A 21,617-nucleotide genomic window follows, 5' to 3' on the forward strand; every position below is an offset into this window, starting at 1 on the left:
TTCTTTGTAAATATCATTCATTAACCAGTCTGCCCCTTTTGTGCCAACAGCCCCAATTACACCCCTATGTACCATGATGGTTTCCCAAGGCTCCATCTGCCTTTTTCCTTCCTTAAGCATCTGTGAGAATGAAGAGTAAACACCACAAGTTCAAGGTATCACATTGTTTTAACAGTATTGCCCCTTAGCGTGATAAAGACAAAGAACAGAGAGGCCAAAAACAGTTGTATGACTGTGTTAAAGGAGAGCAACAGTTTTGAAAAGGGTCTTGCATTTATAAATCCTGTGCAGTAGGAGCTCTACAAACCCCACTCTGAGAGGGTTCAGCCCCTTCCCAAGCACACACATGGCAGGAGGTGACAGCTCTGCTCAGCATTCCCTAGCTCCAGCCTGCCAGGACTACCTCAGCAGCCTTGCTCCTACAGCTGCTCCCCACCACCACAGTCCAGGCTGCGGCAGTGCTCCTGCTAGGCATGCTGTAGCAGCACACATGGCACTTACTAAAAATCCAGCCCCTTTTCCCCCTTTTCAAAAAAGAGGGTTTTCTAGGAAGGGGAAGGAAAAACATCCACACAAACTTGTGGGAGGACAGAATGTAAGAAAATAAAGATAGTGCAGAAGGGAGTCTCACCCCTGAGGAGCTGCAGCTGTACTAATCACCAGAGATTAGGAACAGGCCTGCCCTTAACAGGCCACAGCTGTGTCCAATAAGGAGATGTGTGCTACAAAAAAGTGGGTTAGCTGGGTGAGGAGAGAGTTGGAGTTTGTTGGCTGTACTGTGAAAAAGGAGTCATCAGTGCTGTGAGGAGCTGTCCAAGAGAAATCACCAAGAAGGTATGGGAGCTTTGCAATAAGATGACAACAAAAACCCACATCTTTGATAATTATGAACTATTTAGTCTTGATAAAAGATTTGGTGAATGAAAGAATATGAATGCATGTACCCCTAGTATCACCTAAGGAGCAGTGCATCCTTATTCCTTTCTATTTCTTAAGCAAGGAATAAGAACCCCCACAAATCCCATCTTCCTAAAACATCCTGGTCAGTTATAAAATCCACAGACAACCTTTGCCAGTCAGACTCTACGCTTATGCTTGCTTTATAAAAGCCTCTGTAACTAGGATCTTTGGAAGTGGCTGTTACAGCTACAGTTTTGTCAAGCTTTCGCCTATAAACTCCTGAAAAAAAAAAAAAAAAAGAGAAAGAAATTGAAATGCTGGTGCTTGGATAGCAACATTGACAAGTTATTTTATCCTTCAAAGTAATTTTCTATAGATTCCTACAAATTTGTAAGGCTAACCCCAGGAGGCTGACATTATGATCTGGATAACAAATTAGCCACATTCAGTAAAAAAACAATATCACCATTCAGCAAAGCACACAGTAATCCAGCCAGTCAACTTCTCACACAAGACATTAAAAATGTCAGCAAGTTACAGCCCAGCAAGAAACAAATTCACCAAGTTGCTAAAACATTTGTTTCCTTTCACACTGCTGCAGCCTGACAATATAAGCCAAGGACTGACTCAGGGCCAAATTCTGCTTCATTACCTACTGACTGTTTCCTCTCTCTGCCTGCCCTCCAGCCACTTAATGGACTAGTAATGGACAATGTCAGAACAGTTTGTTCCTTTAAGAGGAAATAAAAACAAACCTAAACACACACACACACAAAATTAAACTCTTGTGATGACAAAAGAGAGAAAAGCTTCCTATCCCAGATGCCTGCTCCTGTTACACAGGATGATGTATGTCCACCCAACTGGAGCACACTCAGATCAGATGCCCAGGCTGTGTCCTGGCACTCAGTCGCCCCCAGCAGCCTCACACGCCTCCTCCACCCACAACACTGTGCTTTCACTTTGTTTGGGGCACCTTGAAAACACAGCTCAACTCCAATCTATTACCCTGTGAATATCATGTTGGAGAGCAGAAAGGAAAGCAAAAATTATCTAAAAATAGAGGTAAAAAAAAGCATCACTGGATTGTGGTTTGTCCTCTACTCAACCTCTGTTTCATGCTGAAAGAGCTTTCTTATTTCCCCAAAACACATTACATGCTTGCATGACAGAACTGCATTATTTAGCTTTTCAAAGACAGAAGTTATCACACCCAAAACAGCTGGCAGAACAGCACTAAAATGAAAATGCCCCAGAGAAGCATAGACTTGATTAGCAAATAAAGTACAGAAATTGCCCAACCACTCCGCACACATTACTAAGGGTCATCTCACATTTGAAGACTTAAATTTGCCTTCACCACCTCATTATTTAGGTTTCCAGCAAAGAAATTTAGAAATAAAAGAAGGAATTAGCCTGTGGGTTTCAACTAAGACACTTGGAATGTAAGGAAGTTAGAAATATCCCTTTGCCTAAGCCTTTAGGCAATCGGGAGTATCTATCATAGATACCGCCACTCCCAAGACTTGCACACCTATGAAACCCTGACAACAGTAACAAAAAGAGGGATAAGGTTTGTATTCCTGGACAGAAAAAGCCTTTTGAAAACAACTATCTTTTTGTCAAGTTCAGACTAATTAATATAGCAAAAGACACAGAATAAGCATGTAAAATTTAAGCACAGAAACCAGCACAGTTTTTATCCCTGTTAGCAAGAAGCAAAAAGCCAGGAAGCACCAGTTTGTGACCACCAAGCTCAGAGATAAACCCCTGAGCTCATTGTGAGTACTGGCTCCTGACTTTATCAACACAGAATAATCATTATCAGCAGGTTTTGGGTTGGGCCTTTTTTAAGGATTGGGGGGAAAGGAGGAAGGTAAAATGTTTCATTTTTTTAAAGGAAAGAAAAGCAAAAGTTGAGATTGTACTGCACATTCTCTCTTCTCTTGCAACACCAGGGTAGAAAAAAATAGCTCCAGCAACACATAATTTGCTTGTAAACTTTCACCTTTGCGCTGCAATTTTAATTTCTGCAATCAGTGGTATGCACAAAGCTTTCCTTCGTTCCTTTTCCTTCTCTCTCCAAACTTCAGCAGCTGGGCAAAACTAGAGTAATATTAATAGTGTATCTAACATTAAAAAAAAAGAAAGTAACAACTATAGAATATAAGCATTAGCCTAAAAAAAAATTATGCAAAAAGAAGTGTCACGTACCTCTCACTACCTGCTGTTTCCCAACAGCAGACACCACTAAAAACAAGACACCATAGACAAGTAATGAGGACCACCCTCTGGTCCTCATCAAAGTGTACTGTAATTGTAAGCTAAATTGTGTTTACTTCACAACAAAAAATCCCCCAGCAACTGATAACCTAGAGAAAGGCATCCTCACAGCTGAAGGAACATTAAAATAGCTGTCTCCATACCTCCCAACAAAAGCAACCTAACACGCCACGCTGTGGTCTCAGCACATTGGAATGATGATTAAAAGGGAGGTATAGATAACCAAGCTCTCAGGAGACAGAAATAATGCTCAGCACGGAGCCTGACAGCCCACGCTGCTCAGCCAGTGACCCTGCTGCTTTCATGGGATGACAGTGCAAACCCAAGGGCTGTGAGCAGTGTCCAGAGGCTGCTCCAGAACTGCAGGCAGCACACAAGGCTGCTCCAGAGGGTCACCAGAGCCAGAAACCCCACATGTCACTCCAACAGCTTGCAATGGGTCCCCAACAGCAGGTCAAACCAAGCAGCTTCAGCTCCCACTGCAAGACAGCCCTGTGAAGCTTTCACATATAATACAAATACATTTGAGCACATATTTCACAAACTGCCCAGCACATGGAAAGAAAAAAGAAAGGCAGGTAATTCCTGCCAAAGAAGACGTTTCTAAGCAACAAACAGGAAAGCACTTAAAGAAAAAAGGACAAGGTAAATTTATGAATACAAATAAAATCACAAGCTAGATTTACTACAGCTGGTTTTGTTTTGAGCACAGATTAGGTCTTTAAATTTCTAAGTGGTTATAAAGAAAATGGAATCCACAAGTTGGTGTTAGCCATCTGCTCCTTTTTCTCTGCCCAAATTAGAACTGTTATTAGGCTCACTTGCACTTGTGGAGGTGATTCACAGGATATAAGGTCAGAGGGATCGCTGTGCTCAACCAGCTTAATCTTCTGCATAACAGAAGAGCCATCCCCACAAAAAAGCCCCTCTGCATACCAGAAAGGAAGCAGAGACAACAGATGTCAGAGACCCTGCACAGGCACAAGTAAACAAGATTGCTCAGACAGAGAAGGAAGCCAAGCCATAAACTGTATATATGCAAGTAGCTCTCTTCTAGTTATGGCAGAGTTTCAAATCAGGCAGACATCACAAACAACCTTGTTTGAACATCTTCAGGAAACAATGCTCATAGTACAAAAGAAAATGCTATTTTGTTCTCTGTCACAGGCAGGTAAAGACAGTAGCCTGAAAAGTTATTCACAACACTAAATTTTTCTGCCCACTCGTATTCCAGTGTCTCTTCTATCCCAACTCTTTCAGTCAGAAGTTTTCCTATTTTTCTTTTCCAACAACCCAAAGGCTGCAATCCTAAACTTTCCTCACTCCAAGTCTTTTTGCTCCAAAGAGTAAAGCCCTTCCTGATCCACCCCTCCAAGTTGCCTCCCTTTTACCCAAGTTCCTAGATTCTATCATCATTTCTCTCTAAAACTCTCTAGGCCAACAGCTAATCACAAACAGAAGCCAGTTCCTGAGATTTAAATAGTAATACCTGGCTCCCACATATAACTACATGCTCCAATTTCCTAAACTGAAGACTAAGAATGCTTGGCCTCTCACATATCAGTAGATGCCCCATTAGTGCCAGCTGCTGCCCACATCTTCTCTGGCCTCTCACTGCATCTTCCACCCCATCCCAGCACACAGGCACAGGCTACAGGTAGCTGGGTATGCCCCAGGTTGTCCTTCACATGCACATGCTGACTAGCATATTTGACTGGTATGTCCACACAACCTCTAGCTGGATTAAACTGGATTAAACTTCCACTAGTTACAACAAGTTGAACTAGTTGCGCAGGGAAAAAAAAAAGACAGGAAGACAAGTCTAATAAGAGTATCCCACTTTCCTTGTGAAAATCAATTTAACCAACAGATTTTAAAAAAATTGTATCCTGTTAACATTTTCAAACTTACACAAGGGCTATTCAGATGTTTCTGAAAGGAAATTATTCAAGCATCTCTGGATACCAACCATGTAGGACCCATTTCAGTGACAGCAGTGTGCAGACTACAGCTATTTAAAAATCAATGGAATTTATAACCCCACGGAGTTTAGATCATTCAGTCCAGTGTAGAAGACAATCATAACAACACCTTGAGCAGTTGAGTTATGCAAAGGCAAGGTGTTAACTTTCTCAGTTTGACTGCTTCAAACCTCTGACAGTATTTAGAAATCCAGCCTTAAGACAAAGAAATAGCATATGTGTCCTGAGGAAAAAAAATAACACTTGTTTTCGCAGTTGTATTTCATCTATGGAAGGCAATAAAAAAATAAACTTTCCAATTATAATTAACTCAGAAATTAAGAAAAAAGGTACAGAAGCATCCTTACAAAGCCCTAACACACTATCACTTGGAACAAGATTTCTACACCAAAAACAATGAGCATGTATAGTTTACACACCCAGGGCAATTTTCTTATAATCACTGTAATATCAATGTCAGTTTTCTGGCAATTTCATGTGGATGTCTCATGGATTAAGCAAGCTTTCACCTCTATGAATCCCACTGCTTTTTGCATTGTTCCTGGAAAGCTTAGTAAAATTTTGAGTGAAGTGTTTTTGTAGGAAGTACAGTATGGTAGAGGCCAGGAGGCATCTTTGGAGATCATTTGTCTAATCCAATTCCCCAGTGAAAGCAGGTTGCCCCAGGCCATGTCCAGTCACATTTTTAACATCTGCAGTGACAGAGACTTTGCAACCTCTCTGAAATCCCAAGACAGGGTTTCAACAAAAATGGAGTTTCCTGGGTTTCAGTTTGCACCCCTTCCCTCTTTGTCCTTTCAACGGAGTCAGAGGAGCGTAACAACCTTCTTTGCACAATCCTTTCAGATATTTATAAATTTCAGTAGCATCCCTTGCATTCTGATCCTTTTCTTCTGGCTGAATAGAAACCTTCTCTCTGTCTTTCCCCACGGGAGAAATGCTCTAGTCCCTTCATCATCATCATCATTGTGGCCCTCACTCCAGTATATTCTCATGTCTCCTGTCCTGGGGAGCCCAGAACTGGACCAAGTACTCCAGGTGTGGGATCAGCAGCACTGGGTCAATGAGAGCACATCCAAGTACATGCAGCAGGTTCATGTCTAAAGGAATTACAGAGAAAGGAAGCAAGTTCCTTTTTCACAAACTTGCCAGCAGCATGCCCAGGTAGCCAAGAAGGTAATGGCACCCTGGCCTGTCAGAAAGTGTGGCCAGCACATCCAGGGCAGTGATCATCTCCCAGTACTGGCACTGATGACACCACACCTCAAATCCTGTACCCAATTTTTGGCCCAACACTACCAGAAGAACATTGAGATGCAGGACTGAGTCCAGAGAACGGCAACAGTGAAGTGTTTAGAGCTCAAGTCTTATTAAGGAGCAGCTGAGGGAGCTGGAGGTGTTTAGCCTGGAGAAAAGGAGGGTCAGGGGAGATTTATCACTCTATTACTGCCTGAAAGAAGGGTGTAGGCAGGTAGGGTTCAGTCTCTTCTCCCAGGTAACAAGTGACAGGGCAAGAGGCAATGGCCTCCAGTTGCACCAGGGGAGGTTTAGGTTAGACATTAGGAAAAACTTCTTCACTGGAAGGGTGGTCAAGCATTAGAACATGCTGTCCAGGGAGGTGCTGGAATCACCATCCCTAGAAGCATACAAAGGGCATGTGAGCATAGCACTTAGCAATATGGTTTAGTAAAAAGCTAAATAATTTAAACTACATAACAAAGCTTCTACACACTTCTGTCCAGCTTATAACAATTGACTAGCACATTTCAATTCTTCACAACTAAGATTAATACCAAGTGATGCTACCCTTACAAATTCCTGGGCAGGCAACAGTTGGAAGATAGAACTGGGGGAAACTGCTGAACACCAATCTTGACAACCAAGTTAAGCTCAGTCTTCACAGAAATCAAATAGACAAAGGAAGTTTAAAAAAACAGAAATTGTTTATTTTGTTTCTAGACAGGCCAAGCTTCTTTGGCTATTCCATTATTTTGTCAAGGATCATTCACTGATGCCTATAAATTATTTTCCTTAGCCTATTAACCTTTGTTATTACTAAGATGAAACCTGAAACAGAAGATTTAAAGGAAGCCCCTAAAAGTCACAGTTTTTTAGTCACAGTAGTAGTGCTCTAAAGATGAAGGAGAAGCAAGCAAAAAGAATAAACGGGATAACTACAGAATTTAAATCCAAAAAATTTGTTAGTGCAAGCTACACCATTTCTATCCCTAAAATAATCCAGAAAGTTCACTACAGAAATGGCAACCGTGAGTTCACCTGCTTTTAGCTTCACATGACCAACACAAAGAATGCTAAATGCCTAATAGTGCCATCCAGCCCTAGTGAGGAAGATTAGGTGAAGGGCAAGTCCAGTTCTTGAGATAATTTATTTCCTTTCCCAGTTACATTTCTTTGCTGGCCAAGGAATATTGCACCACTAGGGAAGGTTTTACACCTTTGTGCAGAACCAAAATGCTAAGCAAACCTTTGAGAATTTTGCTCATGACAAAATTACAGTTCTTCCTCTAGAGGTAAGAAGAAAGAGTCATAAAGGTGTCTTAGCCACTTGGTGTTTTTAGTGAGACATCTTAATGGAGAAAAAATAAAAGAGAAATTGGAGTAAAGTAATATAAATGGTCCCTTCTTATGGCTTCTGGCAAACATAAGATTTTCTTTTGTCATTTGATCAGAACAGCAGTAAGTTGAGGCACAGCTAATCCTATATCCTAATTAAACTCTCATTTCCTTCCCTGGCTTAGTCATTAATTAGTCCCCAAAGCTAACCCCCTCCTGATTAAGTGCTCTGAAAGTACATAAATTCTGCTTGGCAATTGCAGGACAAATATCTGGAACACATTAAACCAGGTATTTATGCAATCCAGCAAGCACTGACGACCAGTGTGAGCCAACAGAGTATTTCCAACTGCAATATAGAAAGACCCTTAAGGATATACCACTCTCAATAGTGTGAGAAAAATTGGAGAAGATAGTCTGCTCTCATAAGACTCCACCTGGAGTACTGCTTCCAGCTCTGGGGCGCCCAGCACAGGGAGGACAAGGACCTGCTGGAGCAGATCCAGAGGAGGCCTCAAAGATGATCTGAGGGCTGGAACATCTCTCCCATTAAGCCAGGCTGAGACTGCCAGAGCTGTTCAGTGGGAGAAGAGCAGCCTTCCAGTACTTAAAGGGGAGCTACAAGAAAAATGGGGAGGGAGACTATCAGGAAGTACATTGATAGGGCAAGGAGTAAGTGTTTGAAAGGGAAAGAATATATGTAGATTGCATATAAGGAAGCAATTCTTTGCTGCAAGGGTGGTGAGGCACTGGAACATGTTGCCCAGAGCAGCTGTGGATATCCCATCCCTGAAAATGCTCCAAGCCACATTAGATGGGGCTTTGAACAACCTCATCTAGTGGAAGATGTCCCTGCCCATGACAGGGAGTTTGGAACTAGAAGGTCTTTAAGACGCCTTCCAACCCAAACTGTTGGACAATTCAATAAAAATACAGCAAAAGCAGTCAAAAGGAGACCAAGCAAAGCTCAAATCCTACCAAGCCTTTGGTAGAACCTGAGCCATAGGCTTTCAGCTGCCCCTTGTTTAGGCAGAGGATTAGATGTGCACATCCCATTCCCCATGCTTTTATTATTTAATGACAAGCTTTGAAGAGAACTGTGGTAGAGCCTGTGCAAATGCAGAGTTCGATTTCTGTCACTCTAACATCTCAAGTGGTTTTGTGTACAGTTTGTAATTGACACATCACCTTTACCTTTGTAGAAACTGGCTAAACAACAAAAAAAATCACCTAATGAAACCAGATAATTACATGTCATATTAGTACTGCTGCCTCTGGCAACTATTCCAGTAGATCAGCCACACTCACAGGTATAATCCTGTCCTGGGTGCTTTTTCAGAGAGGGTTCTTTTGCATGCCTTCCCAGTGCTAAAGTCAGGCAAAAAGCAGGCTCAGGATTCATTTATTTTTGCCCTCTGCCAAAGGTCAATGTCCCTGAAGCAGACAGGTGGTGTCTATGCGTCAGCAAGGACAGAGCTTGCAGCCTCAATGTTGCTAGCCTGAGGACCAAAATGATGATAACCACCAGTGAAACAAGAAAAATGAGGGCACTAGTATAAACTGGCTAAAAAAGGCAAGACAAGTTTATGGAATTAAGAGTCCACAAAAAGATGGACATAATTTATGGCTGAAGAGATCCCTGAACTGCAAACCAGAATGTGAAAACAAGGTATTTTAGAGGACTCACCATTAAAGATGTGCTTATGGAAGAAGTATTAGCTCACGGTATCTACCTGTGGACACCCTTACATACAATGATGAGGAAATGATGACAACTGCATGGGAGATCAACTCTTTGCCAGCAAGAAAGGTAAGCTATAAAGCAAACCAAAATACCAAGTACAGCCTCTGCAGCAGACAAAAGCATTTGATGCAATGCAAAATAATCTTTTCCTCAGTTCAGTGGTTTATCTTGAAACAATTCAGGACACTTTTAATCAATAAAAATACTTATAACTTTCCAGTGTCATAGTAGATTAAGATCAGTCCTTAACCCACATCCTAGAAAAAGCCAGGATAAGATCACCATTGCTGGGTCACATAAGGCAAGGAGGAAATTCTTCTAAGGCTTTGACACCCTCACCACATCCCAGAAGAAAAGCTGTTTTCAAGTAGTGTCAAATAATTTTTCTAGCTACAAAGACTTTTACTGAACAAGTAATCTCCCAAAATGCATGCTATAATCATAGCTAGAACAAGAGCTGTGCTTAAAACTGGGGTTCAGTACAACATCCCAGTCTGAAGTTAGCCCTCAGCACCTTCTCTGCACATGCCCAGCTCTCCAAAGAGCCAGGCACACATTAGCTCTGTCAGACCTACCCATGCAAACACTCCCAAGTACCAGACAGCTCTGGTGAAGCAAAGCCCAACTGCTCCAACACATTTGAGCAACTTGTGAAGGGTCTATATTGATTTGCTATTGCTCATAGTAAAGGGTCAAATGAAGGAAAGAAAAGAGATGGGGTAAGGAACAGATGTATTCCTCGAAGTATACAACGAGACTAGCTCTCGATGAAAGAAAAGAAAAACTCATGTGGTTCCCCAAAGGGATTCAGAGAAGCCAGTTTTCTACTTTTTGCACTTCTGAGTGAGAAAGCTACTACAACAAATTGGCTCCATGCACATTTACAAGAATTTCAAAGTCTCAATAAAATGATGCATTTAATTTACCACAAACTGTAAAGCTCAGTGTCAAAAAAAAACTCAGCAACACACTCCACACTCTTCAAGTTATGCAGATAAATGTAACACCTCAATGAAGGTAATAAAAGACAGATTCTTATTTCTGAAACCAAAACACAACCTTTCACAGAAAGAACAGGTGGTATGGACAGGGTCAAATAAACAGAACAAAATCACAAGGTCATCTCCTAAAGATGCTGCTGTTGTCATATGACTTGCCTTTGAATCTTCAGCTTTGTGTACTATAAACAATATGGGGAAAAAGTGGGGAACACATCTAGAGAGTATTTTTAACTCAATTTTTAAAATTCATTTCTACAAATTAAAAAGCAAAAAAGTTTACCTTCAACACTCTGCATTACTAACTATTGCAAATAACTTCAGTATTTCTCACAGTTTCACCTGCATCACACAAGGTAAAACCAAAAGTAATGTGATTGATGAAATTTGCTACAACTTTTAAGTTGCCCCACTTTAACATACCATCTTAAACCACTGTAATATAAATACAGTTGAAAACCTTTAATAGCTTTAATACTAAAGTTATTACAAGATTTTTTAATAACTTTAATACTAAAGTTATTACAAGATTTTTCTACAGTTGTTTGTTCCTTTGGACAAGAGTCCTAAAAACTAAATCACAAAACCACGTATTATTTTTAAGAAACACCCCAAACACCATTTTCATCCCTGACACAATGACATAAGAAGCTTAATTCGCTTAATACAGATTAGACCTTCATACCTGAAGATCTCTAATTTCACTGTGTCAACTACCACTTCCAATTTTCCACAGGACTGCTACACTAAAGCAACTCTTAAATTTACATTATTTTCTTGTCTAGAACAATAGCAAAGCAGCAGCACAAAAAAAGAAATAAAATTTTTTAAGCTGCAAAGAAGCCAGGAAGTGGGAAACAGTAGTAGGGATGTACAGAAGGGCGCATGAACTCATGCACACTGCTGCCTGAAATCAATACAGATTTCATATTTCAGGCTGTCCACCACTGACACACAAGCAGAAGAATGATCCCTCACAAAAGCCAAGTGCTCATGAAGCCTACCACGAAAGGAGAAAGGAAAGAATTCCTGCAGCTGTACAGACCAAATGCATGCTAAATGTCAATCCCCTACCTACCTGCTACTTGCCCAAACAGCACAAGAGACATCATCACTGTCCAACAGGCTTAGAAATGAAAATTCACACTGATGAGTAACTCAAGTGGCCAGAAAATGCTGTCTTCTTTTTTCCACAGAATGATTCCACTAAATACTGCCTGTGATCCCCCTCAAAGTTACAAAGTCCAGCTAAGAGCTCTGGGAGTGCTTAAAAGGCAATACAGACATGTTTTGTCCTGCAGCATCTTTTCAGTCCAACCATGAACTGGCATGACTGGCTTCACAAAATACCATTTACAGACTTCAGTTTATTCAGAAACAGAAGGCTCAAATTTTGTAAATGACAAGTGAAAACTGAGTGAAAGGGGAAAAGTGCAAAGGAAGAGTCAGAGTGGACTTCTAAAGAGGCTAGGGAAAAAGAAGATTTTTGCTCTCAAAAGAATTAGCATAATTAAGAGATGACTTAGCAACCTTTCATGCATATTTCAATTTTGGTGCATTTAATTATAACCTTCTACATGAGGGAGAAACTTGTCTGCAGCCCTGCAGAGATAAGTATATATTATTAACAACAACTTGCTAAAAACTGAGCAAATAAAAGCTCAGAAACTTTAGTCTTGTCACATTGTTCCACTCTTTCTATTCATGTGACAACACTTCACTGTTACTCCTCAAGTCTTTACATGGGTGCAAAAAAGAAAAGCAATTAATACTGACTACCAACCTTCTAATCCCTCAAAAGCAGAATGAAATTTGGGCTCAGTAAGCGAGCATTAGAAGATGACACACAACTCCAGCTGCTCAGTTGTAATACTGCACCTCTTAGACATGAACATTATAGGAAAAAACCCATAGAAATAATCAAGAAAAACTTGAATTTCTACCTTTTGTTCTCTAATTTTAGCATATTAGAAGAGGCCATGCAAGAAAACAGTATATGAGGATACTCATTCTTGGGAGAAAAGGAAGAATTAGAAAAGCCTAATAGCGCCCAAGGATGAAACATGCATGTTTGTATTTATTTTATCGACTATGACACAAGTTCTTAATCTGGATCATGTCAGTCTCCAAACCACAGGACAGCAGAAAACAATTTGAGGAGGAGGAAGATGTAGACAGAAAGCAGGTATCAGTTAAGACAAAACCTGAAGAGTTAGGACACAAATGCAGAAGTGTTATAATATAAGAAAATCGATAAAAATAAAACAAGCCTGAGAAATGGAAGATATCAAATAACTTCAAAGAGGTATTTAAGCATAACAAAAGGAGAAGAGCTGAAGGTTACACAAGAAACCACCACAGCAGCACCAAAATCACAGCTGTGCAAAGTTAAAAAACACACACCATGTCACTTACCTATATCAGGGAGATTTCCCCAAAAAATCAGTTTCTTTGACAACATAAGACACTGGTTTGGAACTTTAACTTTCTTAACTACACTCTTGGTTTGTTTCTTTCAAAGGTGCAGTAATTCACTTATACTGGCACAAGAACACAACAGGAGAAAGAATATGCAAAGACAGAAACAAGAAAAAAGCTTATTTGATTTATCAGACATGAGAAAGCACTCTTCCACTGCAAAGCAGTCAACAATAAAACAAGAGAATCAGAGTTTATCTATTTGTCTCAAAAGTCTTCAAGAGCTAGTGCTAAGCCAGTAGAGCATTTCCCCAAGACCTGTTACTGTTTGAACCATTTTACAGGAACTTCTACCAACTCTAGCATCAATTTTGCTCTGCTCCCCCAGATTACATTATGAAAAATAACATGGCTAGAGATTTATTTATAGTGTCACATCCAATTTTGAATTGAACAAGGAGCAGTGGCCCTGGCAGGACTGCATGCTAAAATACAGAACTCATGAAGAACATTTATTTTTCCTTATTCCTTCAGCCACTGATAATTTGTATACCTAGATCTGTTTGGATTTGTTAGGGCTGTTTTTTGTGGGGTGTTACATTTAATGGCTAGAGTAAATTCTTTTGGCTAGTCTCCCATCTTACAGAAAAGAGCACATTCACACTGTCAAAACAGTAGCTAATTATTTACCTGATATTACTCTGCTGTGTATAATGTTCAAGGATATTGAGCAGGACAAGGCTGACAGAATATACATGTTGTCACTGAGTTCTGACTCACCCTCTATCCCTCTGGAGGGTGACAGCTACCAAGCATGCAGAGGGGACTGGAGACAGGGCAGATGCAGGAATGAGGAACACCATGCCAGGACTTCAGCAAAAGTGGCTAGCAAACATGGCCTGCTCCTGCTGACGCTGGCTGTGAGCCAGCCTCACTGCTCCTGCAGGCTCCTTCAGCTGATGCCATCACAAGCAGCAGAACACTGCACGTGCTTAGCAGCTGGCCAGGACCATTTCAAAATGCTGCAAGCGCTCAAGGCAGGTCTGTATGCCTCAAACATGGGCTTCATTTGTCTACGTTTGAGAGTCACACACAATAAAGAAAGGCACAAGGACACACTGTCATCCAAACCCTGCTCCCAACAAGCATTAATATACTTGCTAAACCAAACTTAGAATTATTTTCAGATATATTTAAGTTTGTTTCAAACCAAGAGTCCATTTCTACCATTTGTAAATTTTTGGACCATAGGGTTTTTAAGCTCGAACTCTTGCTGAGAGTTGACTGCATGTGTCTAAGAAATTCCATCTTTTCTCTCAAAAAACATTGCAGTTGAATATGTAATTTAAATAAGCCAGCTTTTTCATTCCCTTTGGGGGAGGGTGGCAAGGATTTGGGAATTAAAGAGTGAAATTGAGTCTGAGAAAAATGGAGACAGGGAGGTAGAAAGTGTTTTCATTTTTCCTTCTTGTTTCACCCTATCCTCTACTAATTGTCAGTAAGATAAAAAAAAATCCCCTTAATCAAGTCTATTTTGTCCACAATTCAAGCTGGCAAGTGATATCCCTACCCCCACTTCAACCCATGAGCCTTCAATGTTATTTTTCTCCCTCGGTCCAATTGAGAGGAGAGCGAGGGCGTAGTTGGGTGGGCATTTGGCAGCTACCAAAGTCAACCCACCACAGGGGCTGAACAGTAAACTTGTTATGCAGAGAAAGACAATATTAACTGCAAGAAGGCACAACTAGAGCAATTTACACAGAAAAATCTTTCCCCTTAGCTCAGAGGAGAATATCTAATAGGATAGCAAGCTAGTTTACCTGGCCATAAAGTAATTCCAGCTCAACTCCTGAGGACAAACTCTTAAGAGTTATTTTTATTACTTTAACAAAAACAATAGAAGACACACAAAAACCCCAAACAAGCCACCAAATACATTGAAAAAAAAAAAAAAAAAAAGAAGCAAGGTGAATGCTCTATAAAGTCTTTTATAGTATTGCTCACTATAAAGCAAATCATTGGATTCTAATGATGAGTTAAATAGCACTGTTTTCTGATATTAATCCATTGTAAAACAAAGTATCTTGGAAAGTTAACATCTTGCATTATCAGCAATACCTTGGTTTCTCTTTCAGATGCAAACCTAAAAAAACATTTAGTTAAAATAAGCTTCCCCCCCCCTTAGTGACAGGCCGATAAATTACTTAAACCAAAAAGCACTACCAACAGAAGGCTGGCACTGTATCAGTGGGAATAACTGACAGTTTGATTATTTTCAAGAATATACCACAACTATATTAGAGACAGGAATGAAACTGCATCAAAATAAACTAAAAACACAAGAAGCATACTGTGATTGGTTTAATTCTGTCTAGGTATTAGGACCTGCAAGTCTTTCTGCTAACAATTTTTTTATAATCAGTTCTGTTCATAGATCAAAATCTGAAAGGATAAAATACTTGCTTCCATTTAACTGTATAGAACATTTACTGCTTGCTTAATACAGCAAAGTACACCATCATTTGATAATCAAGTTCACCAACTACCTTTTCTCTCACTTTTATTAATGAGAAATGAGCTTGAGCATTGTGGGAGACTCTACCTGCATTCAAGACTACTAAGCAAAAGGTTGAGGCATGTTCCCACAGGAAAGTTATCTCTGTAACCCACACTTGGAACTTTTTTTCAAGCTACTGCAGTTACTGCTTGCAGATAAGATAAGGAACGCTTGCATGAGATTTTATGGCAACAGATATGGAAATGATGGTAAGACATCAGGTGACAGAGTTTTATGGCTTTCTTGTACACAAGGCTAAGAATCCCAGCATATTATCCTTCAATCTCAACTTGTCATCAGTAAGCTAAAGCCTACAACTTATTCACTGAAAGGAAAACCACAACAAGAATTAGTAGCAAATTGTTTGGTAAAAAAAATACAATGCAAAATCTACATTATAGAAAATCAGAAAAACAAACTGGATGCTATTTAGTAATACAGATTAGCTTTCAAATATTCAATTCCAAGTTCACAATTATTTACAGCAACTAAACAGATTGTATTAATTTGCTTTATTCATTAGAAGTGAAGAAATGGCAACTAACCTTTTAGAAAGGGGTGTGCCTGAAAAATTTGGCAAAAGACTCTGCATAAGGACTTTAGGAGGAAAAAAAGTAGCTTTAGAGGGGATCTATTATGCTGCTTTCAGAACATAACAGCTTTACTATCTCTTTGCTACCTTAAAAGCAGCAGTGGAAATGTTTTCCTTGTATATAAGGCAACTCTGGTCACACAAGGCAAGTAAATATTGATTTTACTATAGCTGAGCTGGGAGCAGAAGTTAATTTCAACAGTCTGCACAGAATGTTTTACGAATTGCTTTAAAAATATTTTGCATTACAAGGTATTAAACCAGCTAAGAACCTTTTAAAATAATCTGAAGCTTAAAATGATTGAGCTGTACAATTTTATCAGGGTAGAAAGTACAGCTGAGAGAAAGAGAAACAGTATTAAAGGCTGCACATCAGCAGCTCATAAAGCCAAGCAGGATGCTTTCTCTCAATCCAGGCCAGGCAGCCCTGAAGCCGTGATGTTGAGGAACAGCTCGGGGCAACCTCACAAAAGCACTGGGCCAGAACCAGTCACCAGCACCAGAGGGAATGGGCAGGGATAGGACCTATGCACTCCAAGTTGGCATATCATATCATATCATATCACAGGCCTTAATTTGGAGTTAATCAGACCCAGGACAGTTAACCCTGAGCAACACTATCTCAATAAAGAGGAGCTGTGCCATAACTACAGTACAAAATCCACAGTGCAGCGAAATTCAGCAAGACAGATACAAGCACTCTGCTTCCATCTGCACAAAGGATCCGGAATGCTATGTTGACTGTCAATTATTAGCGAGGGCTGCCAGTGCACACTTGTGTGACAGCTTTGACTCGGGCAGACACAAGGGCAAAGCTGCTGACTGCCACCCTGCCCCGCACGGAACAGCACATTGCCCGATTTCTGCAGAGAACCCTCGAACCGTTTGCTGCTTTTCTGAACGCTTCGACAGAAATCCATCTCCGCACGTAACAAGTGTCAGAGTGAAGGCATCTCCTTGGCCTGCAGCAAAAGCCCAGGTTTCACCCGCTGGAAGGCTGAGCCAGGGAATTACCGCAATTCGCTCTCTCAGCTGCTCGCCCAGCGAAGATCAGGGCGCTCCACCCAGACGCCACACAAATGAGGTCACATAGCTGACTACACTGCTGCCAATTCCTGCCCTATTCATCGGGGACGAGGGCAGGAAGCAGATGGAGCCTTCAAGTTAAGGGTCGCAACATTTCGGTGTGAACATTAAAGCCAGCCAGCGGCAGACAATTCACGGCCCGGGGAGCGCGGCCTGCCCGCCCGGCAGAGCTGAGTCACGGGCACCGCTCTGTCCCACACCGAGCACACGGACCGGGGCTGCGGTCCCCAGAGAAACACTCCCCCCCTACAGCTTAAAAGGGGACTCCACGACAGGACAACAGAAAATATTTCCCACTTTTTCAGTACCTATGTGCATTTAAGAGTTTAATATACATGAGAAGAATTTTTTAAAGTCTTTCAGATCTTGAAAATAAGTTCACTTGAAGACCCAAAAGGCAACGTGATGTAATTACTATGTAAACCTGCTTCTATTTACAACCATGCTGTATTTCAGAACACCTACTTCACCTGCTGCCAAAAAGGAAATATACCATTTTCAAGTGTTTAAAAGCTAGAGTTGTTTGAAATCAAACAGATTTGAGGACCAACACAGCTGTACTAAACAACTAACAAGATCAGAGCCTACAGTAATATGAACAACACCATAAATATTAGTTTGACTGTAGTAACAGCTTGTGTGTGGTCTCAATTTCAAGCTGCTATCAGTGCATATGTCTTGAGGGAACACAGACAAATACCTTCCTACCAGAAAGAAAGCTTATTGTTTATAGGCTAGTGCTTCTGAGATTTCCAGAGCCACAAATGGACAGAAGCTAAATGCAGAGTTTCAGAAGATATGCTCTCAAACTATCTATTTGCTTTCAATATACCTCAGTCATGTCACTGCCATGGCCTTTTACAGCTATTGAAAAGTAACACTCATTTCAGTCACTGGGATGGTGGCTGCACAATTAATTCACAAAACAAAGTGCAAATTGATCTCGCTTCTGTTTATAACTGTATGAATATAATGACAAAACAATATCTAGTCACATAATGCTAAGATGCTAACACAGATTATTCAATTACTGCAGAATGCTTTACTCCACGAGTTGACATCTTACAGAAAAAGTTCCACAAGGCAAATCCTTTTGGAGAGTGTCATAGAACCAGCATCTTTTTGTGCCTCTGTAACACAGTTTAAGTAGCCTCCCCTCCAATAACAGCGTGAATTCCATCTGGAGGGAATTGAGGTGAAAAAAATATTTTATTAAATAATCACATCAAATAGTGCCACAACAGTAGAATAGGTATATGTAAACACAAAATAGCCCAATCATTTTCCTGCAATAGTCTCAGAAATTTTACTAGATCAACAAATTATCTCCCATGGCATGGAACAGCAATGAAGAAAGCCCTTTTGTTTGAACAGACACAAAAAGTACAAGATCCCTTCTTTTTTCTCCACTTAGATAAACAGTAAGCTTTGGTTCCATTTAGGCACCAGTAGCCTACCAGCACCACTGCACTCCCAGTGTCTGTCACCAACTTGAGAGTTTAAGAGGTTGTTAAGAGATTAGACTGTTATAAAGAAGGTCACCCCACCAGATGAGCTAAATTATTTAGAATTTGGTTTTAGATCATAAATCAATCTCTGACAAAACTTAGTTGTGCTGTTTAGGCTTCAGAGAACAGAAGTTAGTCTTATCCACTTTGGTTTCACCCAAACTGATTCATTTACAATTAGTTACTTTATCAGGTGTGAGCTTCAACCTCCCTTCCTCCAGTCCCTGCCAACTCTCACAGCAAGCACACAACCAAAAAAGCCAAAGCCACACCTCTGATGACTGAAAAGCGCCCCTGTTATTCATATTCTTGATTTCTGTGAAAAGCAAAGGACATGAAGAAACAATTACATACACACCCCTTCCAGCTTCTCCACACATTTTTCCCTGAGTATTTCCAGTACTGCATCATTAAAAATCCTGTCCTCTCAGAGAATAGCCTCTCCACTATAGTGCACATACACACCCCCAATTTACCTTCAGGTTTTTTTCCTCATTTTCTCTTCCATGCCTCTTACCTTCTAGCTTTTTTTCAGATTTTTCCCCTCCTACGTGCATTTCCAACACACAAAGAAGTGTGCAAAGCCACAATTCTCTCACAGTCTCCAAATACAGAGTTTTAAAAAGTGAGATGACAATGAATGTGAGACTATGACTCTCTTAAAAATCAAATGTACACTGCTACACTTTATGAACAAGATTATAATTAAACAAATTTCCTGAAAAAATCCTGTTCCTTGATTAAGAAAAATTACAACTGCAATTTATCCATCATGATCTATGTTCTTTTAAAAATTGAGGGTTCAACTCAGATTTAAACAGGCTTTAAGAAACAATCAGTAAACATGGTGCTCAATCATATAAAGCACCTGAGCAGCATGTAGCTGCTACTCACCTAGGAAGTTTATACCTTAGCCTAGACACCTGGAGTCAGATAAATTATCTGTAGACATACATACATCACCAAATATTAAGTGTGTGCACTTACATGTTAAAAAGACCTGAAGGATTGAGATACAAAACCTCAGAGAGACTGACCCTCCTATTATCCCACAGATGAACATTTCAGAGGTTTCACAACTGAAGTGTTCATCAGTTAACTACATGGCTGGTTATAACTCCTGTCCCAAGTTTATGCTCCTCTAAAAATATGACAAAAAAAGAAGAAAGGAAAAAAACCCCAAGAAATATTCCAAAAAACCCTACAGCAATACATGCAGAGCCTGAACAAACAACTTCCATGAACAGCAGCCGAGGTTAAAACCAAGCAGATTGATTTTCTCCTACTGCTAACCTTCCAAGAATGATCAACTGCAGATGTCTCACATTTGAGGGCTGAATACGTGCAGATTTTGAAGAACACTAGATTTCTCCAACCTATAATTTACTGAGCTCTCCAGAGTCAGTCAAAAGCAACTCTGCTCACATTACTGAGTTTTCTTAACATTTTTGTCAGTTTCTTAAGGAAGCTTGGACTGAGCCACAAAGGAAAAGTTTCTGCTCTCAGCTAAACTGGCATATATCCAAATCCAAGTCATTGTTCTAGAAGCAAACATACATGAAATCAGAGTCCCAGCCCATCATTTTATTCTAAATTTAGCCATTACATTGATAGATCTTCAGAGGATTTTAGTTTTCCTTTCTAAAAACCCATCTTCAGCCTCCAACTTTGTAACAAAAAACCCGCATCAAAAGTCAAGTGGATCAAATTCTTTATTGATCACCACATTCTGCTTTCTCAAAGCTCGGACACCAATTCACAAAAATAAACTGTTTCCATCTGTCAATTACTGTATCTACATAGCATATTCACGGGTAACAGGAATAATCAAATTGTCTTTTTCTTGTCAATCTGTGTTATTTGGCCCCAGTCAAAAAACAGATGCGGCAACCCATGAAACTTCAGTCAGAGTAGGTATGAAAGATGGCAAAAGGAAGAGAAAACCATAATATCCCAAATTTCTTCTTTTCCAAAGCATCCCTCCACAAAACATTCTTTCCAAATTACAGGAAATACAGCTCTCTTGAGATACCACCAAAATGAGGAGAAAAAGTTGTGGGGTGTCAAGGAGAAGCTGTAAGTTTATACATTCAAAAGTACCAAAAGGCACACTAGGCAGAACTGTAAAGAATCAAAATAAGTAAATGCTGAAATCACCAAAATGTAATGCATAGTTTAAGAAAATTAGGGACATGAAGACTTTCAATCAGACAGAACACTAAAATTTCTGCCATGAACAAGTTACTGTTCTAGGTGAAAGGGAAGCCCACGACACAAGCATTACCAAGAGGATCTTATGTCAGCAGGTGTGACACAGCCAGAGCTCACTAAACACTTCAACGGAGCAGCGCCACAGAAAACAGCCTTTCCCCACTCTGTTTCCTGCCATGCCTTCCACGGCCTGCTCTGTTAGTGCAAATGAACTTTTGCAAAGTAAAGAAAAGCAGCCCTCATCAGGTGTAGAAGATAAAAACAGACCCACATGCCAGGATCCTTTAATCTACCACAGCCCTCAGAGCACAGGGAAGCACTCACCCAGCGGAGTGTAACAGGTCTGCCGGTCAGTATCCCGAGGAGCAGCAACCTTGTACTTTTTCCACACAACTTTTTTGGCTGTTTGAATGCTCATGATCAAGCTCAGTTTTTGAATAACAGGAAAGTGAAGATGGAGAGGAAGTACACGCTAGTACCCACACAAGAACTGCATGCTGGGACTCAAGGGGGAGGGAAGCGCTGGTTTTCCTCTGAGGGTTTGACACATTCAGCCACACAGGGACTGACAGGAACCAGTCAGGAAACCAACCTTTAAAAAGGCTGCACGTTAGCAAGTAACAGACTTCAAGCTAATTGAGATTTCTTTTCTCTATAAAATCAGAGAAATATGCTGTTTTGCTACTCCTTATGACAACAGGAGGACAGTCCAGCTTTCAGAGAACTGGCAAGCTAAATTCTACAAACTGAAAATAGGAAAGCTG

General features: G+C 40.4%; 1 protein-coding gene across 1 annotated transcript in view; it reads right to left on the reverse strand.

Moving 5' to 3' along the window:
* The window catches only part of UTRN (utrophin), a 309,554-nt gene extending 288,283 nt beyond the window's left edge, over nt 1-21,271 (reverse strand). Inside the window, exon 1 of the mRNA XM_058021836.1 lies at nt 21,178-21,271. Coding sequence (XP_057877819.1) covers nt 21,178-21,271 — 94 coding nt within the window. The remainder of the gene's footprint in view (nt 1-21,177) is intronic.
* Between the last annotated feature and the right edge of the window lie 346 nt (nt 21,272-21,617).

The sequence above is a fragment of the Melospiza georgiana genome, chromosome 3 (assembly GCF_028018845.1).
Source record: "Melospiza georgiana isolate bMelGeo1 chromosome 3, bMelGeo1.pri, whole genome shotgun sequence".
NCBI lineage: Eukaryota > Metazoa > Chordata > Aves > Passeriformes > Passerellidae > Melospiza > Melospiza georgiana.